The 16,195-nt window shown below is 47.0% G+C and overlaps 1 protein-coding gene and 1 pseudogene across 13 annotated transcripts in view; one reads left to right on the forward strand and one right to left on the reverse strand.

Annotated features, from left to right (window-relative positions):
• The window catches only part of ENAH (enabled homolog (Drosophila)), a 169,576-nt gene extending 168,701 nt beyond the window's left edge, over positions 1 to 875 (reverse strand). For 9 of the 13 annotated variants that reach the window (XM_021064410.1, XM_021064394.1, XM_021064396.1 and 6 more), the window contains exon 1: positions 399 to 875. In XM_021064410.1, the coding sequence (XP_020920069.1) occupies positions 399 to 403 (5 nt within the window). In that variant the 5' untranslated portion in view covers positions 404 to 875. The remainder of the gene's footprint in view (positions 1 to 398) is intronic. The other 4 variants (XM_021064406.1, XM_021064409.1, XM_021064407.1 and 1 more) reach the window with 4 other exon arrangements.
• On the forward strand, positions 10,666 to 11,642 carry LOC100525419 (annotated as a pseudogene).

The following is a 16,195-nucleotide window of genomic DNA, read 5'->3' on the forward strand; positions in this document are numbered from 1 at the left end:
AATTTTTACATCTAGACGGAAAAATACCTGTTTCCCAGCAACATACACGCTTCGATTCTCGAACCCCTCCCCATCTCCCAGGTTTGGCTGGCCACGGCGGGGGGCGGGGGAGAGCCAGGAGCAAATTAAATTTACGAAGGGGAATCCTGGGCGAAAGAGGAGCATTTGAGGAAAAATGGGAGGACGTCGAAACGAGGACCCCCCCTCCAAGAAGAGCGGTTGGGGAGGATTACAAGAAAGAAAGAGAAATGAGAAGGGACAAAGGGGGAGGGGGAGAAAGAGAGCGGAGACCCGGGGAGACGCGCCGGGCCGGGAGACGGAAGGCGGGGTCCCGGGAGAGCGGGGTCGCGGCTCCGCGGCACAATGGCCCGCCGGCCCCCGCCCCGCGCGCCCCTCACCTCATGGTGCCGGCCGCGCCGAGGCTTCCCCAGCAGCCGGGAGTCGCGGGAGGCGCCGAGCCGAAGGGGGTCTCTCCTCCAGGGGCGGAGACGCAGCTCGGGGCCGGGAGACAAGTGTCCACCTCCTCCTCCTCCGGGCGCCCGCGGGGCTACACCATCTCCTCGCACAAAGCCGCGGCGCCGGCCGGGAGTGGGAGAGAAGAGGGCGAAAGAAAAGCTGGGGAGGGGGCGGAGAGGCCGAGGCGCCGAGCGGGTCCCGCGGCCGCCGCAGCCCCCCACCTCCTCCTTCTCCTCCTCCTCCTCCCCCGGGAGCTTCCTCGGCCGCCCTCGGAGGGGTGCCTGCCGAGGCTGCGCGCCCGGCCGCCGCTCCACAGGCCCGCGCCCGCCGCGCCCGCCGCCGCCGAGGCCGTGTGCAACCGGCAGCTGCGGCAGCCCGGGAGGAGAGTCTGGATCGCCGCGAGGAACCCGGGAGGAGGCGGGGCGCGCGGCGGAGGAACACGCAGGCGCCGCCCTCCTCCCCTCCTTCCCCCGGGGGCGAGGGGGCGGTGCGGGGCGGGGGGAGGCGGGGGGCCGGGCGCCGCCCCCACACCCCCTGCCGGCCCGGGCCCCCGCCGGACTGCGGAGAGCGGGGAGGGGCGGGAGCGGGCTCGGCGACGGCGGGTTAGCAAAGGCTCTTTGTTGCTTTGCCACCCCGCCCCCTCCAGCCCCCTGGGATCGGGACTGCCCACCCCCTAACCCGCTGTCGGCGGGGTTCCTCGCCCCGGGCTGTCCTTGGCCGTGGGTCCCCCGCCCCGCGCTGGCCTCCCACTCCCCTGAGGCTGGGGGAGCTCCCGGGTCTCCCCCACGCCGGCGTGCGGAGATTGGGGCGCCGGGACCTCCCGGCGCGGAGAACCAGGAGGCGGCGACCGGAATGCGTGACTGGGCACAGGGCCGGGCCGGGGGACTCCGGATCTGCCGGCGGCCGGGTGCCCTCGCGCGGGACTTGTCCTCAGCTCGCCCTGTTGCTATCTCAGGATCGGGACCTGCCAGTCGCTGGGCATCCCGACCAGCCCTGCGGCCCGCCCCCGCCGCGCGCTGCTCCCGGCGATTCCTCCAGGGTTGGGGGGAGGGGGGACGTTTAAATGGAAAATATGGTCATCATTGTTCGCTTCGCTCCTTTGCTTCCCGAGGAATCCCAGTGTGCTGTGCCGATTTAACGAGCTGATATGCACACACTATGTATAGGGATGACTTCATCCCCGAAAGAACGCAGCCAACTCGCGGGGAAACGCAGTCGCCGGGAGACGCGCGCGGCATCGTGAACAGCCGCAAGAGTGAAGATGAGAAACGCAGCGGGTGAAACCGCTTTCTATCGTCATTAGCAAAGAGGGAATTCCGGCCCGGGAGTGGGGGCGGGGAGGGTTGTGAACTAACGATAGTTTTAAATTTCCCATCATTCGTTTGGTCTTGAAATCACCTCCTTTAAAAGGTAAACGTAAAATGCTGGCGAAGCAAACTCAAAGTCAATGGCGAGGCTGGGGGTTGTCATCCAGAAAGCCAGAATTTATAGTTTGGGGAGTTTGTAGCTATACAAAAGCAAATCCAAAAATCAGATGAAAATTTAAACTGGACAAATTGTAGGCCTCTTGTAGTCCTGAGAAGGGGTGTGTATTTTTTTAAGATAACCAGTGTGGAAAAGATCCGTTTCAGCTGAGTTCCCCTGACTGAAGGATCTAATCTAAAATGGAGGACCTGCCATGACTCCATGAATCGATGCAAAAGTTTTGGTGTTTTATTTTAAGATAGAGGTACAATTCAAATTATAGTTTTGACAGTTGAGATCATTTACACTTCCAAAAGAAAAGTGAACAAGTTATATAGTCATACTTGGTCAATGCCTTGCTTGTGTGTAATAGAACTATGTGGCCCAGTTTTAACTATAAAAAGCTTCCCAGTTTCAGACTCAATACTGAGTTATTTTTTTCTTTTTGGAACCTGCAGCCTCAAACCAACAGCCCTGTAGACTCAGTGACCTGGAGCTATGGCAGGGGACCAAGGGAGGCCTCAGGTAGCAAAAAAGCAGAGTGCCTCTGCTTACACATGGTGTGCTTGAAGAATGCTAATTTCCACCCACATGTCTAATTACAGCTCACCATCACAGAATTTTTTTATTCCAGGATCTCTGGAGCTAAAACACCCTTGCCAGTCAAATATCCTTGTTGCCATATTGCAAGACAGGGAAATATAGAGCCCAAGGATTGGATGAGTTCACACAATAGGCACAGTTAAAAACCATAGCTGCTGTGAGGTTCATTGTCTTATCATAAGTACTCACTGTCATTTCTGTAATTAAAACACATGCACCTCTGATATGATTCTCCAAATTAACCAAGGAACATTTGCTGTGGAGGCTGTTTTCTTGGAAAAGCAATCGGAAGACATATTGAACCATCTTGGAAAAGTTTTCATAAGACATGTTCAACCACAAAGAATTCACACCAATTTGCCTTTGTCCATTCATAGCAATACAGTAAATCCAGCAGAGCTTATGTTTCAGGGGAAACTCTTAAGAAGAGCCAAAAGGGGTGGAGATTTTGCTGTAATGACTCAAACTATCTCCTGCCAGAGACAAGAGGCAAGTATAAAAATGCCTTACAGATGACTCCATAACCTACTTCTCATTTGTGAAAGTTAATCCATCCTGTACTAAATAAGTGATATATCACATCATCTTTATCCTTACAGCAAATGTTCCAACGGTATGGGCACCAAATTAAGCAATCCAAGTGGAAAATGCTGTTCTTATTTTCTATGTTTATTAAAAATGTACCAGCCAAGAATTTTGGCTGCCTACAACCATTTCCATCCTTTTGAATGGCAGCCTGCCAGCTCACAAGTTGGTCATACCATTCCCTTTGGATTTAGATATTGCAATGGGTGGCCTGACCTCCAAAGGTCATTCACTGGAAGGGCAATCTGTTCGCCATGACAAAATGTTATTGCTTCTTGTTCATATTTGGTTTAACAACAAAAGAGAGCCAAAAAGAAACTTGAGCTAGGAAATCAAGGACTAATTCTGGTCACAAAGGAAACTTTGTGGAATGTGTTACCATATAGAATAAAAGAATTTTAGAAATGGAAGGAATCTTAAGTCCAACCCACTCATTTTTCAAAAAAGGAAAGCGAGGCCCAGAGAGGTTAAGTAAATTGCCCACAGTCACGCAATCCCTTCGTGGTGGAGCTGGAATTTAAACCCAGGATTTTTTTTTTTTTTTTTTTTTTTTCCCATTTCTTGGGCCGCTCCCGCAGCATATGGAGGTTCCCAGGCTAGGGGTCTAATCCGAGCTGTTGCTGCCAGCCTACACCACAGCCACAGCAACACGGGATCCGAGCCTCATCTGCAACCTACACCACAGCTCACAACAACACTGGATCCTTAACCCACTGAGCAAGGCCAGGGATTGCACCCGCAACCTCATGGTTCCTAGTCGGATTCGTTAACCACTGAGCCACAATGGGAACTCCCAAACCCAGGATTTCTAATTATCAGTCCATCACGCCTTCCACCACATTGCACTACCTTCCTATGGCATAAGGCAGTAAAAATTAAAGCTGATTATCTTCTGACAAACCCTGCTTAAAAATTAGCTGAGATTGTGTTGGTTTGGCTGAATGGCGAAAATTATTTGAATTTGTCTCTTACAAACGTTGTCCAGCCCAGGGCATGGCCTTCAGGTGGGCATCTGGATGTATGGAAGTAAATGAATGAAGGAAGGACCGTCCTAATCAAAGACAAAGAGGCTGTGGGGGCGGGGGGCAGGGATGGACTGGGGGTGTGGGATTGGCATGTGCACACTGAGGTATATGGAATGATTAGCCAATGGGCACCTGCTATAGAGCACAGATGACTCTACTCAGTATAATGTGATCATCTCTGGGGAAAGAATCAGAGAGAATGGATATGTGTATGTGTAGGCCTGGGTCATTTTGTTGTACAGCAGAAATATCACAACCTTGTAAGTTAACTATAGTTCAATAAAACTTAAAGATGAAGAGGCCAAAAAAGGGAGGGGGAGTTCCCTGGTGGTTCAGTAGGTTAAGGACCTGACATTGCCACTGCTGTGGCTTAGGTTCGGTCCCACCTGGGAACTTGTGCATACCACAGACATCATCAAAAAAGAGAAAAGTGGGAGTTCCCGTCGTGGCGCAGTGGTTAACGAATCCAATTGAATCCAATTAGGAACCATGAGGTTGCGGGTGCGATCCCTGCCCTTGCTCAGTGGGTTAAGGATCTGGCGTTGCCGTGAGCTGTGGTGTAGGTTGCAGACGTGGCTCGGATCCCGTGTTGCTGTGCCTCTGGCGTAGGCTGGTGGCTACAGCTCCGATTTGACCCCTAGTCTGGGAACCTCCATATGCTGCGGGAGCGGTCCTAGAAGAGGCATAAAAAAGACCAAAAATAAATAAATAAAGGCTGTGGTTTTAAAAAAGAAAAAAGAGAGAAAAATGAAGAGGAAACTCTCCAATAAAAGAAATACGGTCTCGGAGGTCCCCTTGGGGCACAGGGATAACGAATACAACTAGTATCCAGGAGGATGTGGGTTCGATCCCTGGCCTTGTTCAGTTGGTTAAGGATCCAGCATCGCTGTGAGCTGTGGTGTAGGCTGGCAGCTGCAGCTCTGATTCAGCCCCTAGCCTGGGAACCTCCATATGCCACAGGTGTGGCCCTAAACAAAAAGAAAGAAATACAGTCTCTTCTTAACACTAAGTATATAGACCTCAACTTTGGTTCCCAGAGCAACACCCCCACCTAATACCACAATAGGAGGTCTGCTCTAAGCCCTAGGTACGCCCAGCCATCCCAGGTTGTTCACATCTGTTAGGGGTGTGCGCCCAGGCGTCAGATGAAACAAAACATGCTTCTGTTGAAGATGGGTTTGCTCCAGGAGTGTTGTCAGTCTGGCTCTGAGGGTTCTCTCAGAACAGGCCTTGTGGAAATACGTCTGATAGCATCGCTGTAGGCTTATCCTCCATTTATGGGCATGAGGAGGACGCATGACTAATGCAGCTCAGCAGGCAGGAAATCATTGCTAAGGATTGTAGGCAGCGGCTCCCCCTCACCCAGGGGTTCTCCCCAAGAAACTCAGGAGTTATTAGGGGTGGGTGAGGCGGGAAGGTGCTTTGAAGTGAAGGGATTGTATGCTTTCTACTTTATGTAGCACCACTGGGTTTTCTTTTGCCACAATGAGTGTAATTTTTGTTTGTCTCCCTGAGAATGAGAAAAAAAAAAAAAAAAAAAAAAAAAAAAACTAATGTAGTACCTGATATTCCAATAGGATTCTAGATATTTTTATTACTCATTTTTCAGCTTTAGCCACCCATATATAATCTCGGTTCTAAAGTATTATCAGGGAGTTCCCATTGTGGCACAGCGGAAACGAATCCGACTAGGAACCATGAGGTTGCGGGTTTGATCACTGGCTCAGTGAATTAAGGATCTAGCATTGCTGTGGCTGTGCTGTAGGCTGGCAGCTCTAAATCAACCCCTAGCCTGGAAACCTCCATGTGCCACAGGTGCAGCCCTAAAAAAAAAAAAAAGCAAATTAGAATTTATTGAGTTAATTTCATTTTCTCTTCCCCAGAGTCTCTTTCTTTTCTTAGTCTCACAGTGATTAAACTTGGCAGAAGCTTCCTAAAGCCTGAACACTATTGAATCCACAATCAGTAGAGGCCATATTCTATAAAATGCAAGGCATTTTTTTCCACAAAATTCAGCCACGGTTGCCACTCAAAGAATACAGCAGGTGAGCTCCATTTCTCAATAATAGTCAAATCATGGTGCTTTAGAAATTGAACTGAAAAGAAATGTTGCGAAAACCTAACTCTGGACTCTTATCTCTTATTTTATAAAATCTGACTGGTAGCTGGGCCAAAAAAATATCCTGAAAGAGTTGTCTAAAGTTGTCACACTGTCTAATACCACATCTTTTGTAGCTTTTATCCCACCTTTCAGGCACATTTCAAAGCTCATTAAAAATCCCAAATATCTTTCTCTTGGAAACTGTTGCTAAGCATGGTAACTTGGCCAAATTCTAGTTTGAGAAGTTATCTTTGAATCTTCATTTTCTTGGGCTTAACATCAAAATTCAATCTCTAGTCAAGTTTTCCTGAAATCAAAAGACAAGCAGCATTTATCAGAAAAATAATTTCATTATGTCACTGGTTGTAATCCTTTCATTTCACTTCCAAACATTTAATACTCCTAACTCATTTACCATTGCTACCAGCTTATGATGAAGTAAAATGGTGATATTGTCTTTTTTTTTTTCCCTAGGGCTGCCCCTGCAGCATATGAGGTTCCCAGGCTAGGGGTCTAATCGGAGCTGTAACTGCCAGCCTACAACACAGCCACAGCAATGCAGGATCGGAGCTGTGTCTGCGACCTACACCACAGCTCGCAGCAATGCCAGATCCTTAACCCCCTGAGCAAGGTCAGGGATCGAACTCAAAACCTCATGGTTCCCAGTCGGATTCGTTAACCACTGAGCCACAACAGGAACTCTGTAAAATGGTGATATTGAATTCATCTTTGTTTTTTTTTTGGCTGCTCCATGGCATATGGAGATCAGCTGCTACTTAGGCTGCAGCTGCACCAGTGCCAGATCCTTCCAGATCCCTAACCCGCTGAACCTGGCTGGGGATCAAACCTGCATCCCAGCGCTCCAGTGATGCTGCCAATTCATTGCACCACAGGGTAACTCTGTTCATTTGTATATGAAGAAGTTGAGCCCTTTGACCAAAGTAGCAGTGGCTAACGATTCTAGCGGTAAATAAATTTCATTGCTAATCAGATGTTAAGGCAATTAAGGGCTGATTTACTCTCATTCCCATCTCTTCTCTGTACTAATGCCCGCTTTAAATGGAAGCCAACATAGATGGGCTTTACATTTGAGGGAAGAAGTGTTCTTTCAGCCACAGGAACGAAGGTGGCTAGGTGATTGGTAGCTGATAGTGGTACTTGCTGATGTTAATGATATTTGCTAACCTGCTAGGCACTTACATACATTAATTCAGTCAATCCTCACAACAGTTCTAGAAACTGGATACCATGACATTGTCCTCACCACACATAGAGCTCATGAAAGTCAGGCACGGAAAGGTGACGAGACTCACCCAAAGCCACATTGCTAATAAAGAGAAAGCCGGAAAGGCCAGGTCCACAAGCCACACTCACGCTCTGCACCAGGTGGCCTCCTCTAGTTCACTCTCCTTCCCTGATTAAAAAAAGAAAGAAAGAAAGGAGTTCCTGTTGTAGCTCAGTGGTAATGAACCTGACTAGTATCCATGAGGATGCAGATTCGATCCCTGCCCTCACTCCGTGGGTTAAAGATCCAGTGTCACCTTGAGCTGTGGTTTAGGTGGCAGACATGGCTCCAATCCCATGTTGCTGTGGCTGTGGCATAGCCCAGCAGCTGCAGCTCTGATTCCACCCCTAGCCTGGGAACTTCCATATACTACAGGTGTGACCCTAAAAAGCAAGAAAGCAGGAAAGAAAAAAAAGATTCAAGTTCCACTTAGGAAATGGAACTAGCATAGTTGAAAACAAAACAAACAAAACGCAAGTCACTGCTACAGCAATAGCCAGTCTAGTAAATCATGACATTTGGATCTTCCAAGCCACAAATAAATTCCTCCCTTAGAGATTTGTATCTCAAGTGCCTAGACTTTATCTTGTAAGATTCAATAAATGAGGTAAATGAGTCTCCAAGTTAGGGAACACCGATTAATGATTTTTTTTCCAGAATAATAATGGTACTGAGAAGTACCAATGATAATTCACTCCTTCCCTTAGATATTCCAGAAATACAAGTAGCAGAGGTCAAGAGAACTTACAGAAGTAGAGAGTTTCTTTAAACCAGCTCGGTGAGCAAAAAAATCATATAGAAATGCTTGAGTATGAGTTCCCTAGCCGTAAAGGACTCCAAGTTGTCACTGCTGTGGCTCAGGTTACTGTTGTGGCTTGGATTCAGTTGCTGGCCAGGGAACTTCTGTATGCTGCAGCAAAAAAAAAAAATGCTTGGAGTATATTGGCTAACATTTTGTGTTGAATAAAGGCCAGTAAATGAAATGAAGCCAAGTCCAAGTGTGCTTTTAAAGGTGTTTAGAGAAGTGTCTGCATACTCTTTATTAATATTCTAATACTAATTAATATTAATATTCTGTCTAGTATCAGAGAGACTAGATAGGGAATACTGTATCTCCTAGGTGACCCCATGCTATTTTTAGCTTTGGTTGTTTGCAAAGCAATTGGCCATAAAAATATTAGTCTATGAGAACTAACAAAATCTTTGAAAATGAATCATCTATTTTGTTTAAATGTATTTTCTTGTGAAAGAGTTTTTTTAGGACTTAAGTACTCACTGAAAATTTATCACCAATATGTATGGTTACAATCTTTTAGGGAAAAGCCTTGACTAGAATCCTACTATCTTAGCTTCCTGTTCAGGCTTTCTTACCTAATTCAGGTGGCATTTTATATTGATCAAGCATCTCATAGTTAATTTTTCTTGAAATAGCTCCTGTTTTGTGTGTTTTTTGTAATGGTGCCTACACTGAGCATCTCATTGTACTTGATTTCATTCAGGGTCTCTTGCTTGCAGATATTTCTGTTCCAAAGTTCACAATCTGGTCTTTTCTTATTTTCACTTTATTTTCTCTCCTGTTACTAATGAGACAGTGATCTTGATTTGCTTTATTTGTGTTATTTATAGCTTCAGGCCTCTGTTTAATATCAAGTCTGATTTGGCATTTCTTTCCTACTGAATGACGCCCAAATTAAGTTAAGAAACAATTCCCAAGAAAGCTGGCCTGTGATTCTTCATGTTCTTCTGGTATCCCAAGTGCTGGACAGTCTGTTTAATTTGGAAAGTTGATGTAACTAGCTAAGTTCACAGTTTACATCGAGTTTGACTCAATGAGTGCTTTCCAGAATAGCTCTGTTCTAAAACTGGTTGGGGCCATAAAGTAGGGAAGGAAGAATGAAAGCAATCTAGGTGGTGAGCATAGATGCATAAAAGTTATTGACATGCAGCAATTTGATACTTTGGTTAACTCCGACTCATTTGGTATCAATCCACAGAATACCAGGCATTTAATCCTCTCCCAAAGGGAAAGGACACTAAGTGGAACAGAGTAACAAGCAGCCCCAGCGCCACATCTATGGAAACTCCTCCCATCCATTACCATCAACCTAGCAAAGAAAAATTTTCTGCTTTGACCATCTGTCTGGGTCTTTTTATTAGGATTCTGGTGGCAGCTGTCAGAAATCCAACTTAAAATAGATTATGGGGAAGTTCCCTTTGTGGCTCAGGGGTAATGAATCCGACTGGTATCCATGAGGTCTCTGGTTCGATTCCTGGCCTCGCTCAGGATCCAGCATTGCCTTGAGCTGTGGCATAAGCCGGTCACAGATGCAGCTCGGATCGCAAATGCAGCTCGGATCCCACTTTGCCGTGCCTGTGGTGTAGGCTGGCAGCTGTAGCTCTGATTCAACCCCTAGCCTGGGAACTTCCATATGCTGCAAGTACAGCCATTAAAAAAAAAAAAAAAGCAAATACAGAAAAGAAAAAAGGGGAAAAAAAATTCTTGGAGTTCCCTAGTGGCTCAGCAGGTTACTATATTCAGGGGCTCAAACAATGTTACCATCAGGAGTTCTTGCCATGGCACAGCGAAAACGAATCTCACTAGTATCCATGAGGATGCAGATTCGATCCCTGGCCTCTCTCAGTGGGTTAAGGATCTGGCATAGCCATGAGCTGTGGTATAGGTCACAGAAGCGGCTTGGATCCCGTGTTGCTGTGGCTGTTGCATAGGCCAGCAGCTACAACTCCAATTTGACCCCTATCCTGGGAATCTCCATGTGCCATAGGTGTGATCCTAAAAAGACCAAAAAAAAAAACCAAACACCATCTTCATCTCACAGTTCTGCTTGTCTTTGCCTTTGTGTTTTTTTTTTGTTTTTGTTTTTTTTTTGTCTTTTTGTCTTTTGTTGTTGCTATCTCTTGGGCCGCTTCCGCGGCATATGGAGGTTCCCAGGCTAGGGGCTAAATCGGAGCTGTAGCCACCAGCCTACGCCAGAGCCACAGCAACACGGGATCCGAGCCGTGTCTGCAACCTACACCACAGCTCACGGCAACGCCGGATCGTTAACCCACTGAGCAAGGGCAGGGACCGAACCCGCAACCTCATGGTTCCTAGTCGGATTCGTTAACCACTGCGCCACGACGGGAACTCCTGCCTTTGTGTTTTGACCTATCGTGTTTTGACCAATCCTTTCCCACTGTACTATCTACAATTTCACATTCTACCAGGGCTGTAGACAATCCATCTAACCAGCAAGGACTCTGATTGTCCAGCTTGAGCCATACGATCATCCTGAACCAATGACTATGGCCAGGGTGAAGAGGTCCTCTAATTAATTAGCCAGGATGAAATCGTGGACCCTGTGGTCAGGTTTTTTACAAAAATGGTCATAATAAGTATTCTCTCAGTATCCGTTCTTTCAGGGTAGACTCTTCCCATGCTGACTCTGAAGTTGGTCATGTGAATTCTTTTGGCCAGGGAGACAATAGCAAAGGTGACACAAACAGAGACTTACAAAAGCTTCCTGCCCTTGCTTGCTGCTCTTTGGAAACCAAAAAGGAGATGGCCATATGACGGCTTCATCTTCAAATGATGGCTTCTTCATAAGAAGAAGCCTGGGCAGGTTTCCCCACATGGATGAAAGAGAGCTGTCCACTTTTCATGAAGATGACCCTGAGGTAAAGAAGGAAGACCCTGCCCCTCCCGAAGCCGAAACCAAAGCAAAGGCTTCGAAGGCCAAGAATACTGTGTTGAAAGGTGTCCAGGGCTACAAAAAATACAAGATCTAGACGTCACCCACCTTCTGATGGCCCAAACCACTGTGGCCCAGGAGGCAGCCCAAATATCCTCGGAAGAGCGCCCCTAGGAGAAGCAAGCTTGACCACTGTGCCAGCATCAAGTTCCCCCTCACCACCGAGTCAGCCATGAAGAAGACAGAAGACAACAACACACTTGTGTTCATTGCGGATGTCAAGGTCAACAAGCAGCAGATTCAACAGGCTGTGAGGAAATTCTATGACATTGATGTAGCTAAAGTCAACACTCTGATCAGGCCTGATGGAGAGAAGAAGGCATATGTTCGACTGGCTCCTGACTGATGCTTAGGATGTTGCTAACAAAATCTAAACTGAGTCCAGCTGGCTAAATCTAAATATAAAATTAAGTCTTTACTAAATTTTTAAAAAAGAGAGAGAGAGAGAGTTGTACAACTGGAGGTTCTGGGACCATACAGCCTGTCAACCTGCAGATTGTGATAAAGGTTCTAGACGTTCCAACCATAGCCCAGCTGATCCAGACCCAAATAACTGCCCAGTCAACCCACAAAATCATGAGAAATCATGGTTATTGTTTTAAGGCTGGCAACGTTACCCCACATTTTGTTATACAGCAAAAGTAACTGCTACCCAATTCTCTTCTTTAAAAACGTCCCACATTCTTTGAGCAGAACAATGGCGGCTGCACTGAAGGGACATTTGTGATTGAAGCTCTTGCTCTAATGGAAGGATGTTTACTTTTGCTCAGGTTCTCTTATCAAGGGATGCTCTGAAGACTTCTGAGTCCATGCGCCTTTAGGTACCACAACTACTCAGGGGTGGGTTGATTATTATACTTTGGCATTCTTCTCTAGAAGGAGGCAGAATCTGCAAGATGGGGAAGAATGTACAGAATGACAAAAAGTCAGGACCTCTTAGGACACCAAATTACATGCGGTTAATCAGGAGCTCTTGAGGTCATGAGCAAGAACCATAACTTACAAACCAGATGATCGAGATTCTTGTTCCCCTCCCTGCTTATTTTCCTTCTGTTATCCAAAAATCTTTAGCAAAATCTTGTCTGAATATTTCAAACTGCTCTCAGTTGGTCTACAGAGTATTAAAAGGAAAGTCTTTGTCCATGTTCAAGTTCAAGTTTCTATGGGAGTTCCTGTCGTGGCTCAGTGGTTAGCAAACCCGACTAGCATCCTCGAGGATGGAGGTTCAATCCCTGGCCTCGCTCAGCGGGTTAAGGATCCGGTGTTGCCAAAAGCTGTGGTATAGGTCGAAGATGCCGCGGCTTGGATCCAGTGTTGCTGTGGCTCTGGAGTAGGCCGGTAGCTACAGTTCTGATTGGACCTCTAGCCTGGGAACCTCCAAATGCTGCAGCTGTGGCCCTAAAAGACAAAAAAAAAAAGACCAAAAAAAAAAGTTTATATGGGGGAGAGCACCCTCTTAGGCCATCGAGTTGGTGGCACAGATAAATATGAAAAAGAAACTCTTCCCCGAACCCCCACCTCTGCCCCAATCCACCAGACTCTGAAGCATCAGCTCCTACTCAGTTCCCCTGGGAAAGTTCCCAGAGAGAGACCACGCTGTATGTCATGGCTAAGGATACAGCCATGAGTTGCGATGGAACCCACGTTTCTCTCCAATTTGTTTTTGTTTTGTTTTGTTTTGTTGTCTTTCCTAGGGCTACACCCACAGCATATGGAGGTTCCCAGGCTAGGGGTCGAATCAGAGCTGTAGCCGCTGGCCTATGACAGCCACAGCAACACGGGATCTGAGCCGCATCTGTGACCTACACCACAGCTCACGGCAACGCTGGATCCTTAACCCACTGAGCGAGGCCAGGGATGGAACTTGCAACCTCATGGTTCCTAGTCGGATTCGTTAACCACTGAGCCACAATGGGAACTCCCATTTCTCTCCAATTTGAAAAAGACATTGAGGTCATTCCTCAGCAGAGTTCAGGAAGGCCACATTTCTCAAAGGAAGGAGGAGAGGAGGAAGCAGATATTCCTGGAGGTCTCAGAGCAGGACTTGGCCTCCAGACTTACTAGGCAGCCATCCAGTGAAATAACTGTGGTGTAGCTAGAGTATATCACAGATCCGAGCAGGCTCTAAGAAGGGAACTCAGAGATCAGGAATGGAATGGGATGGAAGTGAGAATCTGGGTCAGGAAGGGGAAACAATGGATGGGAGGGGGAGGGGTGGGATCTAGGGTGCAGTGGTCTGGAAGGGGTCCTGGAAACCAACCGCATTGCACATAGGCATCCACATGCCCTCTTTGGAGGATCCTCTCAATTTTTTTTCACTAGGGCCCTCAATCGATCTCTGCTGCCCTGGAAAGGCTGATTGCATCCTGGTCCATGCCAGATGACAAGACAGCTATGTTAATCACTCCTTTTTATTGATGTATTATTGTAATTTTTTTAGGGCCACACCTGAGGCATATGGAGGTTCCTAGGCTAGGGGTCGAATCGGAGCTGAGCTGCCAACCTACACCACAGTCCATGGCAACACCGGATCTCTGACCCACTGAGCCAGGCCAGGGATCCAACCTGCATCTGCATAGATACTATTTGGATGCGTTTCCGCTGTGCCACAATAGGAATTCCCCAATCACTCCTTTTTAAAACGTTGTAATAGACAGAAAACCCGTTTGAAATGAGTGCATTATTTTTCATGTCATAATATCTCAGGAAAGGCAGGGATGATCAGCACCCCCAAAGAGTCAAGACACTTCTCTGTCTTGTTTCTACCCTTCTCTGAGTAGTCATTTCTTTCTTTCAAATTGGCTTCTTCGCAATGCCAGAACCACAGCTGCCAGGGCTCTTGGCTCACCTCATACTTGGCTACCAGGGAGGGACATCCTTGACCCCAAGAAACTGGATGTGGGAAAACGGAGTTGGGCTCTGATTGACTTTCTTGGGTCAGGTGCCCATCGCTGACTCAGACACTGGCAGGGGGATGAAGTACTTTGGCTGGTCTAGCGTGGGTCCGCGGCCAGCTTGAGAGCCCTCCTAGAACCACACCTCTGGAGGCTTCTAAAAAGGAAGCAGGGGTGGAATTTCCTCTGAAGAAAGAGATGAGGCAGTTCTAAATTCCGGCTTCCGTACTAAGTTCTGCTGCTTCCCTGGAGATGACTCCTTTAAGGAGTAAGATGGAGAAGAACAGTGAAAAGTCTAAATGATGGAACCGTGGTTACCGAGCAAGTTCCGGGCAATGTCTTTATCTTTCACCTTCTCTCCTCTTTAAGGACAGTGATGGTATCTTCCGTTCTTTTTTCATTCTGTGGGCCTCACATTAACTCCTGCTTGCTAACTAACCTTGGTTGCCTGAAGCTGTGGATCAATGTCTGCATGGATAAATGCAAGAAAAAAAAAAAAAATCTGCCTTTAGACAATTTTTTCCCCTTCTCTCAGCCTCCATTTCCTTATCTGTAAATTGAGAAAGTAAGACGAGCTGATTTATAACATCATTCCAATTCTAATGTTTTTTATTTTTATTTTTTTTTTATTTATTTTTTTTTTATTTTTTTTTTGTCTTTTTGCTATTTCTTGGGCCGCTCCCGCGGCATATGGAGGTTCCCAGGCTAGGGGTCGAATCGGAGCTGTAGCCACCGGCCTACGCCAGAGCCACTGCAACGCGGGATCCGAGCCGCGTCTGCAACCTACACCACAGCTCACGGCAACGCCAGATCGTCAACCCACTGAGCAAGGGCAGGGACCGAACCCGCAACCTCATGGTTCCTAGTCGGATTCGTTAACCACTGCGCCACGACGGGAACTCCCCCAATTCTAATGTTTTTTAAATTCCTCATTTATTATTTGAAATCCAGCAAAACTGTATATTTTGACATATTCCAAACTGGATGATGGGTCAATTGGTGCTAATTAGATAATGGTGGATTAACTTTTTTTTTTAATTTTCAGATTTTATTCCACCCATAGTAACACATTTCTTTAATGTTTGTCCTCAACTACAACAGTGCTCTGACATTCTACTGGACCTGGGAAATGCCTTCTAGGAAGAGGAGGTTGCGGAAATACGCAACCACTTTCCCACAGCCGTCATTCATTTCTCAGTTCTCTAGCTGAGAAGGAAAGAAAATCAAGTTCAAATTTCTTGTTCACACAAATATAGATATTAACAGGGACCACATCTATTCTAATTCCCTTTGTACCCTCTCAGGGTTTTTGGGGGGTTTCTGTTTTGTTTTTTGTTTTTTGCTCTTTAGGGCCGCATCCACAGCATGTGGAGGTTCCCAGGCTAGTGGTCAAATCAGAGCTGTAGTTGCTGACCTACACTCCCTACACCATAGCTCACGGCAACACCAGATCCTTAACCCACTGAGCGAGGCCAGGGATCGAACCTGCATCCTCATGGGTACTAGTCAGATTAGTTAACTGCTGAGCCACGCCGGGAACTCCCCTTCTTGTTGTTTATGTAACTGCTCTCACGGCTTCAAATTCCATAGGAGTAGAGTTTGTCGAGCATCAGAATCACAATTAGATAGAAGTTAGATAATAAAATTTAGTTTTATTATTTATGACATCCAAAGGATGGCATATGTGAAGCCTGCCTGGTTTCCTTAAGGTCCACAATCACCTTTTAGGGTGAAAAATGACCCAAACTCCCCAGTGGTGCTGTATCTCAAAGATACTGCAATGTTAAGATTTTAGTGGCTTAAAAAATAAAAACTGTGGAGTTCCCATCATGGCGCAGTGGTTATTGAAGGCGACTAGGAACCATGAGATTGTGGGTTCGGTCCCTGCCCTTGCTCAGTGGGTTGATGATCCGGCGTTGCCGTGAGCTGTGGTGTAGGTCACAGACGCGGCTCAGATCCCGAGTTGCTGTGGCCCTGGTGTAGACCCCTAGCCTGGGAACCTCCATATGCTGCGGGAGCGACCCAAGAAATGG

The sequence above is a fragment of the Sus scrofa genome, chromosome 10 (assembly GCF_000003025.6).
Source record: "Sus scrofa isolate TJ Tabasco breed Duroc chromosome 10, Sscrofa11.1, whole genome shotgun sequence".
In the NCBI taxonomy this organism is placed as follows: domain Eukaryota; kingdom Metazoa; phylum Chordata; class Mammalia; order Artiodactyla; family Suidae; genus Sus; species Sus scrofa.